Here is a 21,408-nt window from a genome sequence, read left to right on the forward strand (position 1 = left end):
GACTGGAGAGCACTGGGGGGATGTGGAAGGGTCACTGGGAGGGACTGGGATGGAGTGGGGGGCACTGGGAAGGACTGGGATGAACTGGAGGAGGGACTGGGAGGGACTGGAAGGCACTGGAGAGGACTGGGAGGGACTGGAGGGGGCACTGGGGTGAAGTGGAAGGGACTGGGGGTCACTGGGAAGGACTGGAGGGGTCTCTGGGGTGAACTGGGAGGGACTGGGATGAACTGGGAAGGGCCCCTGGGCCGGGTCGCCCCGCTCTGGCCCCACCCCCTCCCATATATGGACACGGCGGCCCCTCCGGCCACGCCCACTTTTCCCATATATGGTCAACACCCCCTCCCTTCCCTCGCCACCCCGCCCCCTTTTCCATATATGGTCACGGCCGCGCAGGCCCCGCCCCTTATTCCCATATAAGGTCAGGCCCCGCCCCCCCAACCACGCAAACGTCTTTTTTTTTTTTTAAACCTTTTTATCTTTAAAACAAACGCGGGAAAAACGGCGCGAGGGGAGGGGGCGGGGCTAAAGGGAAAGGGGCGTGGCCACAGGGGAGGGGGCGGGGCTATTGGGGAAGGGGGCGGGGCTAAGGGGGTGGGTGAGGGTCTCTGCCCCATAGCGGCTGTGGGGCTGCCCCACAGAGGGGGTCTCTGCCCCACAGAATGTGTGGGGCTGCCCCACAGCGGCCATCTTGGCCCCAGGCGGCCATCTTGGAGCCCCATGGGGGGGGGGTCTCTGCCCCATAGCGAGGTTCCCTGCCCCACAGAGGGGATCTCTGCCCCACAGAGGGGGTCTCTGCCCCATAGCGAGGGGGGGGTCTCTGCCCCACACCTACCGGCCAGCAAGGGGGCCCTGGCGCGGTGTCTGGGTCCTCGGCGCGGCTGCCCCACGGCGCTGTGGGGGACAGGGGTCAGCCCCACCACTGCCCCATAGCCAGCCCCACGGCTCTGCTCGGAGACCCACGGGCCCCACAACCTCCTTCCCTGCCCCATAGCTGCCCCACAACCAGCCCCATAACCACTCTCCCTGCCCCCTAACCCCTCTCCCAGCCCCATAACCTTGTTCCCTGCCCCATAGATTCCCGCAGACCCACAACCAGCCCCATAACCTCCCTCCCAGCCCCATAACCCGCCCCATAACCTTGTTCCCTGCCCCATAACTGGCCCCCAGCCCCACAACCAGCCCCGTAACCCCCCTCCCTGCCCCATAAGCTCCTTCCCTGCCCCATAGCTGCCCCCCCAGCCCCACAACCAGCCCCATAACCACTCTCCCTACCCCATAACCTCCTTCCCAGCCCCATAACTACCCCCCCAGCCCCACAACCTGCCCCATAACCTCCTTCCCTGCCCCACAACCCCCCTCCCTGCCCCACAGCTCAGCCCCCCAAGTGCCCCCCCAGCCCCCCGGCTCCTCACCTCCTCCTCAGCCTTAGGGGAGGGAGAGCTCTGGCTGGGCCTCGGGCTGCCCCACACGTGTGGGGCGCAGCGGGCGCTATGGGGCGGGGGACACCCAGGACCCCCAAGTCACCCCCGGGGCAGCGTCGCCCCCCAAGTAGGTTAAACACCCCCACCCCCAGCCCCATATCTTGCCCCCTAAGTGGATAAAAAACCCGCTCAGCCCCACTTCTCAGCCCCCCAAGTGGGTAAAACACCCCCCCAGCCCCACATCCTGCCCCCCAAGTGGGTAAAAAGCCTCATCAGCCCCACATCTCAGCCCCCCAAGAGGATAAAACACCCCCCCAGCCCCACATCTCTGCCCCCCAAGCAGATAAAAGACCCCATGGAGCCCCCCAGCCCCACATCTCAGGCCCCCAAGTGGATTAAACACCCCCCAGCCCCACATCTCACCCCCTAAGTGGGTAAAAAGCCTCATCAGCCCCACATCTCAGCCCCCCAAGTGGATAAAACACCCCACTGAGCCCCCCAAGAGCACCAAACCCCCCCTTAACCCCCCATCTCAGCCCCCCAAGTGGATAAAAAGCCTCATCAGCCCCACATCTCAGCCCCCCAAGCAGATAAAAGACCCCATGGAGCCCCCCAGCCCCACATCTCAGCCCCCCAAGACGACCAAACCCCCCCTTAAACCCCCATCTCAGCCCCCCAAGTAGCTTAAACACCCTATGGAGCCCCCCAAGAAGCTAAAATCCCCCCTTAACCCCCCATCTCAGCCCCCCAAGTGGATCAAACACCCCATTTAGCCCCCCAAGAAGACCAAACCCCCCCTTAACCCCCACCTCTCAGCCCCCCAAGTGGCTAAAACACCCCATTTAGCCCCCCAAGAAGACCAAACCCCCCCTTCCCCCCCCGATCTCAGCCCCCCTCGTCCCCCTCGGCTCCTCACCTCGTGTGGGGGGCTCGCTCTCCGCCTTCGCCCCGAGGCCCCCCCCCGGGGGGCTACTGCGCGGGGGACACCCAGGACCCCCACGTCACCCCCCCGGTGCCCCCCCCGGCGCCCCCCCCCCCACCTCCTCCTCCTCCTCCTCCTCCTGCGGCCACCGTCCCCGAGCTCCAGGCGGCCTCCTGGGCCACCTCCCCCCAGGCCGCGGTGGCCGCCGCGCCGTACTGGGCCCCGGTCTGAGCGGCGTACTGGGAGGCGTCGCTCCCCGTGGCGGCGGCGGCGGCGGCGGCCACGGCGGCGTTGGCGGCGAGGCCGGCCCCGGAGGCGGCGTACTGGGCGGCGCTGGCGGCGTACTGGGCGGCCGTGGAGGAATACTGGGAGGCGGCGTCACCCCCGCCAGCGCCGCCGTACTGGGAGCCCTCGGCGTACTGGGCGCCGTACTGGGCGCCGTACTGGGCGCCGTAGGCGTATTGGTACTGGGCGGCGGCGGCCGCCGCGTACTGCGAGTTGTACTGCGAGGCGTTGACGCCGTAGTGGGCGTACTGGGAGGCGTACTGGGAGTACTGGGAGGACGAGGAATACGAGGAGGAGGAGGACGAGGAGTAGGCCATGCGGGAGGCCATGGCGGGGGTGATGGCGAAGGGCGACGGGGAGCGCTGCGGGGCGGGCGAGGCGGCGCGGTGGTGGTAGCAGCAGCCGCCGCTTCCCAAGCGATGGAGGCAGGGGGCGAGGCGGCCGGCGGCGCAGGCCAAGCCGCCGCCGTTGCCGTGAAATCGGTGCAGGCAGGAGCCCAGGCGGCCGCCGCAGCCCCCCAGCCCCATGTTGCTTTGGAAGCGGTGCAGGCACGAGCCCAAGCGGCCGGCGGCGAAGCCGGAGCAGCCACCCGAGCCGCCGCCGCCACGGTGGAAAAAAGGGGAGTTGGGGGAGCGGGGGTAGGCGGCGGCGCGGGCCGGGGTGGCTAAGAACGGAGAAGCGGCGCGGGAGAAGGAGGAGGAGGAGACGCCGCCGCCGCCGCTGCCGCGGGGGCCGAGCAGGGGGAAGGGGCCGCGGGGGGAGCCGGCGGCGGCGCCGCGGGGCGGCGTGAGGGCCAGCAGGGAGCCGGGGGCGCGCGCCGAGGGCCGCAGGCCGCGGGGGGACGGCAGGGCCAGCAGGGAGCCGGCCACGCGGGGAAGGGGGGCAGAGGGGCCCCCCGGGGCCGCCTTGGGGGTCAGGGACAGCAGGGAGGTGGGCGTGGCTTGCGTGGTGGTGGGCGTGGCTTGAGAGGAAGTGGGCGTGGCCTGAGCGGCCGCCGCGGGTTGTTGAATGGAGGTGGGCGTGGCTTGCGCGGTGGTGGGCGTGGCTTGTGTGGGAGTGGGCGTGGCTTGCGTGGTGGTGGGCGTGGCCTGTGAGGGCGCGGCTGGTTGATGAATGGGAGTGGGCGTGGCTTGAGGAGGGGTGGGCGTGGCTTGAGGAGTGGGCGTGGCCTGAGGGGCCTTGGTGGAGGCAGCAGATGAAGAGGAGGAGGACGAGGAGGAGGAGGAAGAGGAGGAAGAAGACGAAGAGGAAGAGGAAGAAGAAGAGGAGCTGGAAGAGGAAGAGGAGGAGGAAGAGGAGCTGGAAGAGGAAGAGGAGGAGGAGGAGGAGGAGCTGGAGCGGCGGCGCTTGCGGCGGGAGCGGCCCTGGCGCGTCTCGGCCGTGGGAAGAGCCGGAGCGGCGGCATCCGAAGGGGCCGAGGCCGACGGAGGCAGCGGAGCCGCTGCGGGAGCTGCCGCTGCGCCAGGGGGCGCGGCCGAAGGGGGCGCCGAGGGAGGCTCGGCCGCAGGGATGGATCTGTGGGAAGGAGAGACGGGATGAGGACGGGGAACCCCTCCGGAGTAAGGGACGGGGACACGGAACGGGAAACAGACACGGGAAGGGGACACGGGAAGGGGAACATGGATAGTGAGGGGACGTGGAATGTGAGGGGACACAGGAATGCGGACATGGGATCCCACGGGATAAAGGAACAGGGATACAGGAGCCCAAGGGACACGGGAATGGGGACATGGGACCCTTGGGGACACGGGAATGGGGACACGGGACCCTTGGGGACACGGGAATGGGGACACGGGACCCTTAGGGACACGGGAATGGGGACACGGGACCCTTGGGGACACGGGAATGGGGACACGGGACCCTTGGGGACACGGGAAGCGAGACATGGAACCCCTGAGGACACGGGAATAGGGACACAGAAGCCTTGGGGACATGAGAATGGGGACACAGGACCCTTGGGGACATGGGAATGGGGACACGGGACCCCTGGGGACACAGGAAAGGGAATGTGGGACCCTTAGGGACACGGAAATGGGGACGCAGAACCCTTGGGGACACTGGAATGGGGACATGGGACCCTTGGGGACACGGGAAGGGGGACAAGGGACCCTTGGAGACACGGGAAGGGGGACACGGGACCCTTGGAGACACGGGAAGGGGGACACGGGACCCCTGGGGACACAGAAGCCTTAAGGACATGGGAACAAGGACATGGGAACCCTGGGGACATGGGAAGCGGGACAAGGAAGCTCTTGGGACACGGAATCCCACGGGATAAAGGAATAGGGACACAGGAAGGGGGACACGGAACCCTTGGGGACATAGGAATGGGTACACAAGACCCTTAGGGACACGGGAAGGGGGACACAGAAGCTCTGGGGACGCTGGAAAGGAGACACGGGACCCTTGGGGACACAGGAAGGGGGACGTGGGACCCTTGGGGACACGGGAAGGGGGATGCGGGACCCTCGGGGACACGGGAATAAGGACACAGAAGCCTTGGGGACATGGGAAGGGGGACACGAAACCCCTGGGGACACAGGAAAGGGGACACGGGACCCTCGGGGACACGGGAAGGGGGACATGGAAGCTCTGGGAACACGGGAAAGGAGACACAGAACTCTTGGGGACACGGAAGCTCTGGGGACATGGGAAGGGGGACACGGGAATGGGGACCTGGAACCCTTGGGGACACAGGAAGTGGGACACAGGGACCCTTGGGGACACCGGAATGGGGACGCAGAACCCTTGGGGACACCGGAAATTGAACATGGGGACCCTTGGGCACACGGGAAGGGGGATACGGGACTCCTGGGGACACGGGAAAGGGGACATGGGACCCTTGGGGACACGGGAAGGGGGACACAAAACCCCTGGGGACACGGGAAGGGGGACACAGGGACCTCTGGGCCCATGGGAATGGGGCCACGGGACCCTTGGGGACACGGGAAGGGGGACACAGAACTCCTGTGGACACGTGAAATGGGACACGGGACCCTTGGGGACATGGGAAGGGGGACACGGGACCCTTGGGGACATGGGAACGGGGACATGGGGCCCTTGGGGACACGGGAAGGGGGACACGGGACCCTTGGGGACATGGGAATGGGGACACGGGAAAGAGGACACGGGAAAGGGGACACGGGACCCTTGGGGACATGGGAAAGGGGAACACGGGACCCTTAGGGACACAGGAAGGGGACACGGGACCCTTGGGGACACAGGAAGGGGACACGGGACCCTTGGGGACATGGGAATGGGGACACGGGACCCTTGGGGACATGGGAAAGGGGAACACGGGACCCTTGGGGACACGGGAAGGGGCCACGGGACCCCTGGGGACACGGGAAGGGGCCACGGGACCCCTGGGGGTCACTCACTGTGCGGCTGCGGCCTCGCTGGGGGCGGCCGGCGAGGGGGGGGCCGACTCGGAGGAGCTGGAGCCGGAGTCGGAGTCCGAGGAGGAAGAGGACGAGGAAGAGGACGAGGAGGAAGAGGACGAGGACGAGGAAGACGAGGAAGAGGACGAGCTCTGCTTCTCCGGGGCGGGGACGGCAGCACTGGGAGCACTGGGAGCGCTGGTTTCCACGGCAACGGTGCCGGCACTGGTCGGACTGGTGGTACTGGGAGCGCTGGTTTCCATGGGAACGGCGACATCACTGGTCGTACTGGTGATACTGGGAGCACTGGTGGGACTGGGAGCGCTGGTTTCCATGGCAACGGCGCCGGTTGTACTGGTGATACTGGGAGCACTGGCATTCACTGGAATCGCAGCGCTACGGGTGATACTGGGAGCGCTGGTTTCCACGGAAACGCTGCCGTCTCTGGCGTTACTGGGAGCACTGGTGGTCACTGGGGCCGCAGAGAGACTGGGAGCACTGGGAGGAGCGGGGGTGACGGTGACGCTGCTGGTACTGGGAGCGCTGGGGGTGACGGCGACACTGGGAGAAGTGGGGGCTGCGGGTTTCGCTTGGATCCTGGGAGCACTGGGGGTCACGCTGATACTGGGAGAACTGGGAGCACTGGGGGCTGCAGGCGTCACGGGGATACTGGGAGAGCTGGTGGGGCCAGGAGCCATCGACCTGGGACAACTGGTGGGACCAGGAGCCATCGAACTGGGAGAGCTGGTGGGGCCAGGAGGCATCGTACTGGGAGAGCTGGTGGGTCCAGGAGCCATCGAACTGGGACAACTGGTGGGTCCAGAAGCCATCATACTGGGAGAACTGGTGGGTCCCGGAGCCATCGAACTGGGACAACTGGTGGGGCCAGGAGGCATCAAACTGGGAGAACTGGTGGCTGCAGAAACCATCATACTGGGAGCACTGGTGGCTCCAGAAACCATCGTACTGGGAGCACTGGTGGCTCCATGTGTGATCATACTGGGAGCACTGGTGGCTCCAGAAGCCTTTGTACTGGGAGCACTGGTGGCTGCAGAAGCCATCGAACTGGGAGCACTGGTGGCTGCAGAAGCCATCGAACTGGGAGCACTGGTGGCTGCAGAAACCATCGAACTGGGAGCACTGGTGGCTGCAGAAGCCATCGAACTGGGAGCACTGGTGGCTGCAGAAGCCATCGAACTGGGAGCACTGGTGGGTCCAGGAGCCATCGTACTGGGAGAACTGGTGGGTCCAGGTGTGATCATACTGGGAGCACTGGTGGCTACAGAAACCATCGTACTGGGAGCACTGGTGGCTGCAGAAACCATTGAACTGGGAGCACTGGTGGCTGCAGGCATCACGCTGCTACTGGGAGCACTGGGAGCACTGGGAGCAGTGGGAGCCGCGGCCTCCACGGCGGCTCTGGTGCTACTGGGAGCACTGGGAGCACTGGTGGGGGCCTCAACCTTGACGGTGGTGCTGGGAGCAAGAGGCTTGGAGGCCACGGCGGCCTTGGTGGCATCGATGGGGGCCTTGGTGGCGTCTACGGTGGCTTTGGTGGCGTCTACGGTGACTTTGGTGGCGTCCATGTTGGTTTTGGTGCCATCTACGATGGTTTTGGTGGCGTCCATGTTGGTTTTGGTGCCGTCTACGATGGTTTTGGTGGTGTCCATGATGGTTTTGGTGGCGTCCATGTTGGTTTTGGTGACATCTACGATGGTTTTGGTGGCGCCGGTTGCAGTGGCGCCCACGGTAGCCGCGGTGACGCCAACCGAGGCCAATTTAGGTGTCTCCGGCGCCATCTTCTCCAGAACCGGAGGGGAAACGGGGTGCCCAGCCTCGTCCTCGCGGCGCGGGCCGGCGCCGTCGGTGGCTCGGCTGAGGCGCGGCGGCGCGGGCTCCGGAAGGCCGCGGTTTGGCGGCCGGGAGGAGGCGGGGGAGGGCTTTGGCGTGGCTGGCGGGCGGCAGGGCCGAGCCGGCGACGGGCGAGGACGGGAGGCTGAGGCGCGAGGCCGGCAGCAGCTTCCCCGGCGCCGCCGAGCGCAAGCCGGCGCTCAGGACTCTCGGGAGGCCCGGAGGAGGCGGAGGCGGCGTGGCCAGCTTGCCGGCGGCGGCGCGAGGAGGCGCCGGCTTGGCCGGAGGCGAGGCCTGCGGAAGAGGGCGACGGCGATTTCGCTGCAGTTGGCGCGGCCGCAGGCGGTTTGGGCGCCGCCGGCTTCGCTTCGGCACCCGCGGCCGGTTTGGTGACGTTGGGAGACGCCAACGCCGCGGGTTTTGGCGCGTTCGGCGAGGCCGGGGTCGCCGTTTTCGCCTCCGCAGTCACCGTCACGGTGGGAGTTGGCGGCGGAGCCGGTTTCACCTCAGTCACCGGCGCGGCTCGCGGCGTCGCCGGGGGTTTCGCCGGGCTCGGCGGTGCCGCCGGCGCCGCTTTCAGGCCCGGCTGCGCCGCGGGTTTCGCCTCGGGGCCGGCTGCTTGCGGAGGCGACGCCGGAAGCGGTTTGGCCGCGCTCGGCGGCGCCGTGGGAGCCGGTTTCACCTCCGTTTGCGCGACGCCGGGTTGTGCCGCGGGCGCGGGCTTCGTCTCGGTGCCAGGAGCCGGTTTGGCGAGGCCGGGCTGCGCCGAACTCCCCGCTTTCGCTTCCGTCGCCGCGGCCGCTTTGGCGCTCGACGCCGGCAGCTTCGCTTCGGGCGGCGGCGCAGGTTTGGTGACACCGGGCTGCGCCGGAGCCGCCGCTTTCGCCTCGTTCGTTGTGGTCTTGGCGCTCTCGGTGCCGTCGGCGCTGGGTTTGGTGGGTTCCGGCGTCACGGGCGCGGCGGCGGCTTCGGTTCCGGGCGGAACGGGCTGAGCGCCGCCGATCGGCACCCATTTTGGCGCAGCCGGCTTGGCGTCGGCGCCGGGTTTGGCGAGGCCTGGTGGTGGTTGCGGCGCCGCCGGGTGCAGCTCGGCGATGGGCACCCACTTAGGCCTCGCGGGCGGCGCCGCGGGAGGCGGCGTGGGGGGCGCGGTGGTTTTGGGGGGCGGCGGCGGCGGCGAGGCCGAGGGGCTCTTGGTTTTTCGTGGCGGCGGCGGCGACGCCGTGGAGCTGCGGCGGCGGCGGCTGCGCGAGGGCGAGCGGGAGGAGCGGGCGCGTTTTTTAGGCCGCGGCGAGGAGAGCGAGCGGCTGCGGCGGCGCCGGGGCGACGAGTCGGAGCGGCTGCGGCGGGCCAGGCCGCGGCGGTGGCGGCGGCGGCGCTGCCGCTCGGGCGAGGACAGCGGCGAGGAGGCCGAGCGGCCGCGGCGAGGGCTGCGGGAGCGGGAGCGGCGGCGCGGCGAGCGGGAGCGGCGGCGCGGGGAGCGGGAGCGGCGCCGCAGAGGGGGAGCGCGAGCGGGAGCGGCGGCGGAGCGGGGAGCGGGAGCGCGAGCGGCCCCAGCGGCCCCAGGCGCGGCGCGGCGAGCGGGAGCGGCGCGGCGAGCGGGATTTGTTGCGGCGCGGCGAGCGGGAGCGGGAGCGCGGCGGCAGCCGGATGGGGCTGGTGGAGTTGGGGCGCCAGAGCGGCGTGCGGGAGCGGGAGCGGCGGCGCGAGCGGCTGCGGTTGCGGCGGGTGGCGGCTGCGGGAGCGGCGGCGCGAGCGGCTGCGGCGCCGCGGCGTGCGGGAGCGCGAGCGGGCCGTGCCGCCGCGGCGGCCGCCGCCGCCGGTGCCGGGAGGGGAGCGCGAGCGGGAGCGATCGCGCCGCGTGCGGGAGCGTTTCGGGGGCGTCGGCGAGCGCTCGCGCCGCGCCGAGGAGGACGAGGAGGCCGGGGGGGTCTTGTGGCGCCGCGGCGGCTCCGGCGAGGGGCTGGAGGTGGCGCGGCGCGGTGGCGGCGGCTCGGGGAGCGGCGAGGGGGCGCGCGGCGGCTCGGCGGGCGGCTCCGCGGCGGCGGCGGGCGGCGCGGCGGGGGCCGCGGTCACGGGCGGCTGCGCCGGGAGCGGCTCGGCGGGCGGCGGGGCCGCCGGGGGCTGCTGCGGCTCCGGCTCCGGCGCTCCCTGAGGGGGACACAAAGATGGGGGTGAGCGGCAGCCGGACGCACGGGCCCCCCCAGGCCCTGCCCCGCCCCGGCGCTCACCTCCGGTGTGGGGGCGGCGAGGCCCGGCGGTGCCGCTGCCGGGGCTGCTGGGTCCTTGTCGCGGGCGGCCGAGGGGCTCGGGGGCTTCGGGGCGGTGGCGCTGCGGGACCTGCGGGGGGTTTGGGGGGGGGGGGGGGGGTTGGTTTTTGGGGGTTCGGGGAGCAGGAGGGGTTTGAAGGGAAAGGGGCGTCACTCACCGGCTGCGGGAGGAGGCGGACGAGGACGAGGAGGCGGCGGGCGAGGTCGAGCGCTCCTCGCGGCGGCTCTTCTGCGACTCGCTGGGGGATCTGGGGGTTGGAGGGAGGCTGAGGGGGGACCCGACGGCGCGGGGGAAGGGGGGTGCGGGGGGAGGGACGGGGGGCGCGGGGCCTCACCTCTTGCGCTTCTTCTCCTTGGCCTTGTGCTTGGCCTTGGGGCTGGGGGACCTGGGGGAGGGAGAGGAGGGGTTAGCGAGGCCCCCGAGGCCGCCAAACCCCCTCGAGACGCTAAACCTCCCGTCCCCAATTACCGGTGCTTCCGCTTCTTGCCCTCAGAATCAGTCCTGAGGGGAAGGAAAAGAAATTGGAGGAAGGGCTGGGCCTTCCCAGTATGGCTGCTCTATCCTTAGCCCCTTCCCAGTATGGTTCCTCTATCCTTAGACCCTTTCCCAGTACAATTCCTTCATCCCGGGCCCCTTCCCAGTACAGTTTCTCTATCCTTAGGCCCTTCCCAGTACGGTTCCTCTATGCTTAGCCTCTTCCCAGTACGCTTCCTTCATCCCAGGCCCCTTCCCAGTACGCTTCCTTCATCCCAGGCCCCTTCCCAGTACGATTCCTTCATCACAAGCCCCTTCCCAGTACGATTCCTTCATCCCAGGCCCCTTCCCAGTACGATTCCTTCATCCCAGGCCCCTTCCCAGTACGATTCCTTCATCACAAGCCCCTTCCCAGTACGATTCCTTCATTCCAGACCTCTTCCCCGTATGGTTCCTTCATCCCGGGCCCCTTCCCAGCACGATTCCTTCATCCCGGGCCCCTTCCCAATACGATTCCTTCATCCCGGGCCCCCTTCCAGCACAATTCCTTCACCCCAGGCCCCTTCCCAGTACGATTCCTCTATCCTTAGCTCCTTCCCAGTACGATTCCTCTATCCTTAGCCCCTTCCCAGTACGATTCCTCTATCCTTAGGCCCTTCCCAGCACGATTCCTTCATCCCAGCCCCCTCCCAGTATGATCCCTTTAACCCTTAACCCCCCCTAGAACCATCCCACTAACCATTAACCCCCCCTAGAACCACCCCATTAACCCCTAACCCCTTCTAGAACCATTCCTTTAACCCTTAACCCCCTCTACAACCATCCCACTAACCATTAACCCCCCCTAGAACCACCCCATTAACCATTAACCCCCCCTAGAACCACCCCATTAACCATTAACCCCTCCTAGAACCACCCCATTAACCATTAACCCCTCCTAGAACCACCCCATTAACCCTTGGCCCCGCCCCCTTTTCCCACGCCCATTCAGTTGGCCCCGCCCCCTTTTCCCACGCCCATTCATCCCCTTTGGCCCCGCCCCCTTTTCCCACGCCCATTCAGTTGGCCCCGCCCCCTTTTCCCACGCCCGTTCATTCAGCCCCGCCCCCACCTGTGCTTCTTTTTCTTGGAGCTTTTCTTCCTCTCCCCGGAGCGACTCGCAGACCTTGAAAACAGGGGGGGGTGGGGATCAGGCCTCTGCACCCCAATATCGACCCCCCCCGAACCCCAAAACCTCCCCCACTCCCCCCCCAATGCACCCCTGAACCCCAAAAACGTCCCCTTAAACCCCTTTTATACCCCAAACCCACCCCCACGGACCCCCAAAGCACCCCCTGAACACCCCTCGATCCATCCTGAACCCAAATCCCTTAAAACCACCTCCCTGGACCCCAAAAATCCTTCGTGAACCCCAAGACCAACCCCCCTGAACCCCCAAACCACCTCCCTGAACCCCCAAAAATCCTTTGTGTACCCCAAGACCACCCCCCTGAAGCCCAAACCCTCAAAATCACCTCCGTGAACCCCCAAAACCGGCCCTAAAACCCTCCTTGATGCACCAAGAACCCCACAAACCACCCAGAGACCCTCCTTCAACCCACCCTGAACCCCAAAACCACCCCCCTGAACCCCAAAACCACCCCCCTGAACCCCCAAAATCCTTTGTGTACCCCAAGACCACCCCCCCTGAACCCCAAACCCTCAAAATCGGCACTAAAACCCTCCTCGATGCACCAAGAACCCCACAAACCACCCAGAGACCCTCCCTGAACCCCAAAACAACCTCCCTGAACCCCCAAAATCCTCTGTGTACCCCAAGACCACCCCCCTGAACCCCAAACCCGCAAAATCACCTCCGTGAACCCCCAAAACTGGCCCTAAAACCCTCCTCGATGCACCAAGAACCCCACAAACCACCCAGAGACCCTCCTTCAACCCCCCCTGAACCCCAAAACCACCCCCCTAAACCCCAAAACCACTTCCCTGAACCCCCAAACATCCTTTGTGTACCCCGACCACCCCCCTGAACCCCAAACCCGCAAAATCACCTTCGTGAACCCCCAAAACCAGCCCTAAAACCCTCCTCGATGCACCAAGAACCCCACAAACCACCCAGAGACCCTCCTTCAACCCACCCTGAACCTCAAACCCACCTCCCTGAACCCCAAAACAACCTCCCTGAACCCCCAAAATCCTTTGTGTACCCCAAGACCACCCCCCTGAAGCCCAAACCCTCAAAATCACCTCCGTGAACCCCCAAAACCGGCCCTAAAACCCTCCTTGATGCACCAAGAACCCCACAAACCACCCAGAGACCCTCCCTGAACCCCAAAATCACTCCCTGAGGCCCCTGAACCCCAAAAATCACCCCGCGAGCCCCCTACCTCCCCCTGTCCTTCTTCTTCTTCTTCTTCTTCTGCTTGGGCGAGGGCGAGCGGGAGCTGGACGACTCCCGCGCGGCGCTGGGGAAGCCAACGAGGAGGCTTCGTTAACGAAGAAAAGGGTTTCGGGGTCCCCCAGCCCCCCCAAAAAAGCCCCTCGGAGCGGGGGGGGGTGTTACCTGACGGGGTTGGGGGGCTCCGGGGGCGCCGCTGGGGCCTCCTTGGCGCGACGAGCGGGGTCGAAGGAGCTTCCGTCCACGTAGGATTCGCTGATGCCGAAGGCGGCTCGCAAGCGCTCGTTTTTCTTCTCGTTAGCCTCCGCCACTTGGTGGGTCTCGGTCACCCTGGGGGTTAACGAGGCGGGGTTCGTTAGCTGGGGGGGTGGGGGGTTCGTTAGCGGGATTGGGGAGGTGAGAAAAGGGGGTTTCGGGGGGCTCACGTGGGTTTCTGGTCGGGAGGGTCGCCCAGCGCCACGTCCTGTTCCAGTAACATCATGCGGAAGGTGGCCACCTTCTCCTGGATCTCCCCCTCGGCGTAGCTGGAGGCGGAAATCGGGGTTCAGGGGGGTCCGGGAGGGGAATTGGGGGGTCCAGGGGGGCAGGAGAGGGGAATTTGGGGGTCCGGAGGGGATCGGGGGGGGCAGGAAACACGAACTCGGGGATCCAGGCGAGATTTGGGAGTGGAAACGGGGGGATCTGGGATCCGTGGGGGATTTGGGGGGACAGGAGAGGGAAATTGGGGTAGCCAGGGGGGATTTGGGGTGCAGGAGAGGGGGATCTGGGGGTCCAGGGGGGAAATGGGGGGCAGGAGAGGGGAATTTGGGGGTCCAGGGGGGATTTGGGGGTGGAAATAGAGGGGAGTTGGGATGCAGGGGGGATTTGGTGTGGAAATGGGGGGAAGGAGAGGAGAATTTGGGGGTCCAGGGGGGATTTGGGGGGGCAGGAGAGGGGAATTCGGGGATCCAGGGGGAGTTGAGGTGCAGACACGGAGGGTTTGGGGATCCACGGGGATTTTGGGGTGCAGGAGAGGGGAATTTGGGGATCCGAGGGGGATTGGGAGTTGAAATAGGAGGACGCTGGGATCCAAGAGGGATTTTGTGGGTGCAGGAGAGGGGAATTTGGGGATCCAGGGGGAGATTTCGGGGTGGAAATTGGAAGAGATTGGATCCAGGGGGCATTTGGGGAGGAATGAGAGATGAATTTGGGGATCCAGGGGGAATTTGGGGTGCAGGAGAGGGGAATTTGGGGGTCCAGGGGGGATTTGGGGTGGAAACGGGGGGAGGCTGGGATCCAGGAGGGATTTGGGGGGGCAGGAGAAGAGAATTTAGGGATGGACGTGGAGGGAGGGGATCCAGGGGGAGCAGGAGAGGGGAATTTGGGGATCCAGGGGGGGTTCTCGGGGAGCCAGAGGGAATTTGGGGGTGCAGACACAGAGGGTTTGGGGATCCAGGAGGGATTTTGGGGTGCAGGATGAGGACTCTGGCGATCCAGGGGGGAACTTGGGGGTCCCAGGGGGCACAGCACAGGCACTGGGAAGAGTTTTCGGGGTGCAGCGGGGTGTTTGGGGGGCCGGGGGAGTCCAGAGATGAGAGTTGAGGGGGCCCGGGGGCGCTGGGAGGAGTTTTGGGGGCGCAGGAGGGTGTTTGGGGCACCCCGGGGGGGCAATTTGGGGTCCCACGGAGGGTTCCCGGGGCTCAGCAGGGGGTTTGGGGGGTCCATCTGGGGGTAGTTTAGGGGGCAGCAAGCAGTTTGGGGCACCCGCGGGGGTCCAGGCAGGCGTTTGGGGCACCCATGTGAGAGACTGGGGGCCCCAGGAGGGAATTTGGGGGCGCAGGGGGGCGTTTGGGGGGCCCAGGGGTGGGTTCTGGGCGCACAGCAGGTTTTGGGGGGCCCCAGCAGGGGATTTGGGGGGGCCCAGGGCGTTTTTGGGGGTGCAGAGAGGCGTTCAAGGGACCCAGGGGGAGTTCTGGGAGCCCAGCGAGGAGTTTTGGGGATCCAGCGTGTTTTTTAGGGGTGCAGGGGGCGGCAGCTTGGGGGGATCCAAGGGGAAAAGGGGGGGTCGGGGCCGCAAGGCAACTTTTTGGGGTGCGGGAGTGTTGTTTTGGGGGGCCTCACCCTTGTTCCTCCATCGGCTGGGAGAGCTCCAGGCAGCAGGGGGGGCTGGGGGGGTTGGGGTCTGCAGGGGGGATTGGGGGTTCAGGGGGGGCTCCCCCCTGTTCCTCCAGCACCTCGGAGCTCCAGGCAGCAGAGGGAGGTTTCTCGAGGCGGGGGGGGGGGGGGGAGCAAAAGAGGGGGATTGGGGCACAAAAAAAAACCATTTTGGGGGTCCCCCCTGCTCCTCCGCCAGCTCAGGGTGTTCCAGGCACTAGGGGGCTCAGTTTTGGGGTGCAAAGGGGGGATTTTAGGGCTGGAAAAGCTCTTTTGGGGGCGCTCGATGTGGTTCCTCCGACAGCTCAGGGCTCTGGGAAGTGTTCGGGGTGGGTTTTGGGGCGCAAAGGGGGGATTTTAGGGCTGGAAAAGCTCTTTTGAGGACACTCAATGTGGTTCCTCCGACAGCTCAGGGCTCTGGGAAGTGTTCAGGGTGGGTTTTGGGGTGCAAACGTGTGATTTTGGGGGTGGAAAGGCTCTTTGGGGGCGCTCAATGTGGTTCCTTCGACAGCTCAGGGCTCTGGGTTAATGTTCAGGGCGGGTTTTGGGGCGCAAACCTGTGGTTTTGGGGTTGGAAAAGCTCTTTTGGGGGCGCTTGATGTGGCTCCTCCCTCAGCTCAGGGCTCTGGGAAGTGTTTGGGGTCGGTTTTTGGGGTGATTTTGGGGCTGGAAAAGCTCTTTGGGGGCGCTCAATGTGGTTCCTCCATCAGCTGAGGGCTCTGGGTTCATGTTCGGGGCGGGTTTTGGGGCGCAACGGGGTTGATTTTGGGGTCGGAAAAGCTCGCGCTTGTTCCTCCGTCCGCTCGGAGAGCTCCAGGTGCTGCTTCGGGCGGGTTTGGGGGCGCGAGGGGCCGTTCCTGGGGGTGCTGAAGGGTTTGTTTTTTTTTTTTGCGGGGGGGGCTCACCCTTGTTCCTCCATCAGCTCGGAGAGCTCCAGGCATTTCAGCTCCACCCTCCTCTTGCGCTGGTGGTCCAGGATCTCGGGGTTGGGTTTCTTGGCCAGAGTGGCCTCCAGCCTGCGCAGCTCCTCCTCGCCGGGGGGGGCGTCCCCGCCGCTGCCCCCCCGCTGCTGCTGCTCCTTCTTGTGCCGCAGGGCCGAGAGGTTGCGCTGGACGTAGCCGTTGGTGCCGCTGCCCCGCGGCGTCGGCAGCCCTATCCCATTGTACATGGCGGCCGCCTCGCCTCACCCCTCGGCCTGCCTGCGGGGGGGCCTGCTGTCAGGGACCCCCCCGCCCCCCTCCCCGCAACCCCTTCCTGCACCCCCTTTCCCCTCCTGGCACCCCCCTTCCCCTCCTGGCTTCCCCTTCCAGCCCCCCTTCCGCTCCTGGCTTCCCTTTTCCGCCCCATTTCCCCTCCTGGCTCCCCCTTTCCCCCCCATTTCCCCTCCTGGCTTCCCTTTTCCGCCCCATTTCCCCTCCTGGCTCCCCCTTTCCCCCCCATTTCCCCTCCTGGCTCCCCCTTTCCCCCCCATTTCCCCTCCTGGCTCCCCCTTTCCCCCCCATTTCCCCTCTCGGCTCCCCGTTCCCCCCCCATTTCCCCTCCCGGCTCCCCCTTCCCACCCTCTTTCCCCTCCTGGCTCCCCCTTCCCCCCCCATTTCCCCTCTCGGCTCCCCCTTCCCCCCCCATTTCCCCTCCTGGCTCCCCCTTTCCCCCCCATTTCCCCTCTCGGCTCCCCCTTCCCCCCCCATTTCCCCTCCCGGCTCCCCCTTCCCACCCTCTTTCCCCTCCCCTTCCCCTTCTGGCTTCCCCTTTCCCCCCTCATTCCCCTCCTGGCACCCCCTTTCCCCCCCCTCATTCCCCTCCTGGCACCCCCTTTCCCCCCACAATCCCCTCCTGGCACCCCCTTTCCCCCCTCATTCCCCTCCTGGCACCCCCTTTCCCCCCACAATCCCCTCCTGGCACCCCCTTTTCCCCCTCAATCCCCTCCTGGCACCCCCTTTCCCCCCTCAATCCCCTCCTGGCACCCCCTTCCCCCCCTCAATCCCCTCTCCCTCCTGCACCCCCCTTTCCCCCATTCTCCTTCCCCCCTTTTTCCCTCTGATCTTCCCCCCAAACTCCACCCCCCACCCCCTTTTCCCAATCCTACCTCTTTTCTCCTCAAAACTTCTCTCTTCGCACCGTTTCCCCCTCTAACCCCCAAATTTCACCCCCAAAACCCGCTTTTTTCCTCAAAACATCCACTTTTACATTCACAAATCCCTTAAAAACTCTTTTTCCCTCAAAAATACCCCAGATCTCTCCCTTTTTCCCTCCCCAACTCCCACTTTACCCCCTCATAAAACCTCTTCCCCTCTAAACTCCCAAATCCCATTTTCCCCCCCGAGATCACACAATTTTTCCCTCACAACCCCCTTAAAACCTCTTTCCCCCCTCAAAACTCTCCCGAACTCCCACAAAATCCCCCACAACCACCTCTTCCCTCACAACCCCCCAAACAAACCTTTCTCCCTCACAATCCCACACTTTTCCCTCACAAACTCCCTAAATATTCCTTCCTCCCCTCAAAACTTCCTTCAAAACCGTCTTTTTCTCCAAAAACTCATTTTTGTCTCCATAAACTCAGTTTTTCCTCCTCACAAACCCCCTAAAAACCTTTATTTCCCCCAAACCCACTTTTTTTCCCCTCACAAAATCCCACTTTTCCCCTCACAAACTCCCTCAAAACACTTTCCTCTCCTCAAATCTTTCCCCAAAGCCTTTTCCCCTCAAAACTACCCAAACCCCCTCCTTTTCCCCTCAAAATACCCATTATTTTCCTCATAAACCCCCCAATCCCTTTTCCTTTAGGAATTTCCCTCTCCAAAATCCTTTTCTTCTCAAAATTTTGTGAGCAAAAAAAGACGGTTTGGGCAAATTCCCATTTTTTTCTCCTCACAATCACCCTAAAAAACACCTAATCGCCCCAAATCCTTTTTTTCCCCTCACAAAATCCCATTTTCTCCTTCAAACCCCTAGAAAAACCCATTTTTTCCTTAAAATCTCCAAAAAAATACCTTTTTTCTCCTTAAAACCCCACCCTTTTCCACAAATCCCCCAAAACCTTCCTCCCCAAACTGTTTTCCTCACAAACCTCCACTATTTTGTCAAAACCTCTCTAAAAATGCTTATTCCCTCAAAAAATTCCCAAAAAACCTGTTTCTCCCTTCCAAACACCACTCCAATCGCTTTTTCTCCCCTTTTCCCATAAAAACCTTCCAAAAACCCTCTTTTCCCATCAAAACCCTCCCAAATCTCCACTTTTTCCCTCACCAACACCCCCAAACCCCACTTCTCCCTCACAAACCCCTCAAAAACACCCTTTTTCCCCTCAAAACTTGACCCACACTTAATTTTTTCTTTTCACCTGCCCAAACCCTTTTCCCCTCAATCCCCACAAATCCTTTTTCCCCTCAAACCCTATTTTTCCCCTCACAAGCTCCCTAAAAACGCTTATTTCCTCTCAACTCTTAAAAAAACACGTTTCTCCCTCAAAAACTCTTCAAAACCTCCCTTTTTCCTCAAATTCTGATTTTTCTTCTCACAAACTCTTCCAAGTTCCCTTTTCTTAGAAACCTCCCCAAAAAACCCTTTTTCCCCATCAAAACTCTCCCAATCTCTTTTCCTCTCGCTACTTCCCCCCAAACCCCACTTTCTCCCATCACAAACCCCTCAAAAAACCCTTTTCCCCTAAAAATGAGCCCCCAAAACCCCTTTTCCCCTCAAAAAATTTCCCATCATAAACCCCCTGAAACTCAACTTTCTCCCCTTTATTTCTCATCAGAAACACCCTCAAACTCCTCATTTTTTCGCAAAAAAAATAAACCCTTTTTCTGCCATAACCCCAAGATCCATTTTCGCCTCCAAAATAAAACTTTTCCCATCCTAACATCTCCCCAAACCCCACTTTTCTCTTTAAAAAAAACAATTTTCCCTTATAGAACCACCCAAACCTTCACTTTGTCCCCCAAAAAACCACTTTTCCCCTCATAAAGCCCCCAAAACCCCTCACATTTCCCCTCCAAAAAAAAACCCCTTTCTCCCTTTATAAAACCACCCAAAACCCCTTTATAAAACCACCCAAAACCTCCACATTTACCTCAAAAAAAACTCCTTTTCCCTTATAAACAAAAAAAACCCTTTTCTGCTCCCCAAAACCCCTTTTCCCCCATAAAACCCCCAAAACTCCACATTTCCCTTCCAAAAAGAATCTTTTTCCCTTACAAAACCCCCAAAACCTCCACATTTCCCCCCCAAAAAACCCTTCCCTTAAACCCCCTTTTCTCCTCAAAAAAACCCTTTTATCTCTAATAAACCCACCAAAACCCCCTTTCTTCCCTCAAAAACCTTTTCTCCTCATAAAACCCTCACTTTCTCCCCCCAAAAAATCCTTTTCCCCTCATAAAACCTTCCAAAACCCCACTTTTTTTAAAAAAAACACCTTTTTCCCCTCATAAAACCTTCCAAAACCCCACTTTTTTTAAAAAACACCCTTTTCCCCTCATAAAGCCTTCCAAAACCCCACTTTTTTTAAAATAAAAACCCTTTTCCCCTTACAAAACTCCCTCAAACATCGTTTTTTCCCAAAAAAAAAAAAATTCCCATCATACACCCCCCAAACCCAATTTTCTCCCCTTAAATTAATTTTTATCATCAAAAACACCCTCAAACCCCACATTTTATTCCAAAAAAACCCAAACTTCCCCCCAATCCCTCCTTTTACCCCCCAAACCCCCTTTTCCCCTCACAAACCCCCCTTAAACCCTCATTTTTCACCTCAAAAAGCCCCTTTTCCCCCTCACAAACGCCTTCCCCCCCCCCGCCCGCGCCACGAGGCCCTCGCCCCCCTCGACCCCCGCGGGTCAGAGAGGGGAGAAGCGGCGGCCCCGCAGCCCCTCCCCGGGCCTCACCGGCTCCGCTGGGGCCCCGCTCGGGGATTCCTGGCCGAGCTCCTTCTCCCTCCGCCGCTCTCGCCGCCTCCCGACGACCCGGACGCCGAGACGCGAAAATGGGCGACGCCACGCGCGCTCTCCGACTACCCCCCCCTTCACCGCCTCTTCCGGCCGCGCGGGGCACGACGGGAAATGTAGTTCAGCGCCGCGCCGCCTCCAATAAGCGCCAAGGCGCGCCGCGGCGCGCCGGGACTACAACTCCCGACGTGCCCCGCGCGCGGCCGCCATCTTCTCGAGGCCGACGGGCCCGCCGGCGCGGGGGACGACGGGGAATGTAGTCCTGCGCGTCGTGCTTTACAAGGGACGGGATGGCGCGCGGAACTACAACTCCCAGCGTGCCCCGCGCGCGGCCGCCATCTTGTGGGGCTGAGGGGGGAATTCATTCCCTCATCACCACCTCTAGGAGGCGCCAAAGGTTTTCCCCTAAAACACAGCCCCGTCCCCTATAGCAGGGCCCCTTGACCCCTATAGCAAAGCCCATCCCCCTCTGTCCCCTATAGCAGGGCCCCTTGACCCCTATAGCAAAGCCCATCCCCCTCTGTCCCCTATAGCAGGGCCCCTTGACCCCTATAGCAAAGCCCATCCCCCTCTGTCCCCTATAGCAGGGCCCCTTGACCCCTATAGCAAAGCCCATCCCCCTCTGTCCCCTATAGCAGGGCCCCTTGACCCCTATGGCAGAGCCCCTTGTCCCCTATAGCAACCCCCATCCCCTACAGCAAGCCCCTTCTCGCCTCCGTTCCCTATAGCAGGGCCCCTTGGCCCCTATAGAAGAGCCCGTCCCAGCCCCCACAGCAAATCCCCTTGTCCCCTATAGCATAGCCCCCCCCGTCCCCTACAGCAGGGACCTTTGTCCCCTATAGCAGAGCCCATCCCCTCTGCCCCTTATAGCAAAGCCCCTGTCCCCTATAGAAAAGCCCATCTCCCTCTGCCCCCTATAGCAGAGACCATGTCCCCTATAGAAAACCCCACCTCAGCCCCTATAGCAGAGCCCATATGGCTCCGTCCCCTATAGCAGAGCCCCCTGTCCCCTATAGCAGCACCAATCCCAGCCCTGTCCCCTATAGCAGAGCCCATAGGGCTCCATCCCTTATAGCAGAGCCCCCTGTCCCCTATAGCAGAGCCCATATGGCTCCATCCCCTATAGCAGAGCCCATAGGGCTCCATCCCCTATAGCAGAGCCCCCTGTCCCCTATAGCAGAGCCCATATGGCTCCATCCCCTATAGCAGAGCCCATAGGGCTCCATCCTTTATAGCAGAGCCCCCCTGTCCCCTATAGCAGAGCCCATACGGCTCCATCCCCTATAGCAGAGCCCCCCGTCCCCTATAGCAGAGCCAATCCCAGCCC

At 63.4% G+C, this 21,408-nt stretch overlaps 1 protein-coding gene across 1 annotated transcript; it reads right to left on the reverse strand.

Moving 5' to 3' along the window:
* Positions 1-460: 460 nt before the first annotated feature.
* LOC138734477 (serine/arginine repetitive matrix protein 2-like) lies at positions 461-20,142 on the reverse strand. Its single transcript, XM_069882123.1, is given in 16 exon segments — positions 461-894; positions 1,416-1,491; positions 2,341-4,146; positions 6,012-7,791; positions 7,794-9,292; positions 9,415-10,013; positions 10,094-10,202; positions 10,291-10,380; positions 10,468-10,518; positions 10,602-10,634; positions 11,719-11,772; positions 12,992-13,069; positions 13,168-13,332; positions 13,428-13,526; positions 16,041-16,324; positions 20,022-20,142. Coding segments are annotated over 13 exon segments (6,573 nt in total). The 5' UTR covers positions 16,304-16,324; positions 20,022-20,142; the 3' UTR covers positions 461-894; positions 1,416-1,491; positions 2,341-2,393.
* Positions 20,143-21,408: the final 1,266 nt, after the last annotated feature.

Source organism: Phaenicophaeus curvirostris, unplaced genomic scaffold (assembly GCF_032191515.1).
Source record: "Phaenicophaeus curvirostris isolate KB17595 unplaced genomic scaffold, BPBGC_Pcur_1.0 scaffold_84, whole genome shotgun sequence".
NCBI classification, from domain to species: Eukaryota; Metazoa; Chordata; class Aves; order Cuculiformes; family Cuculidae; genus Phaenicophaeus; species Phaenicophaeus curvirostris.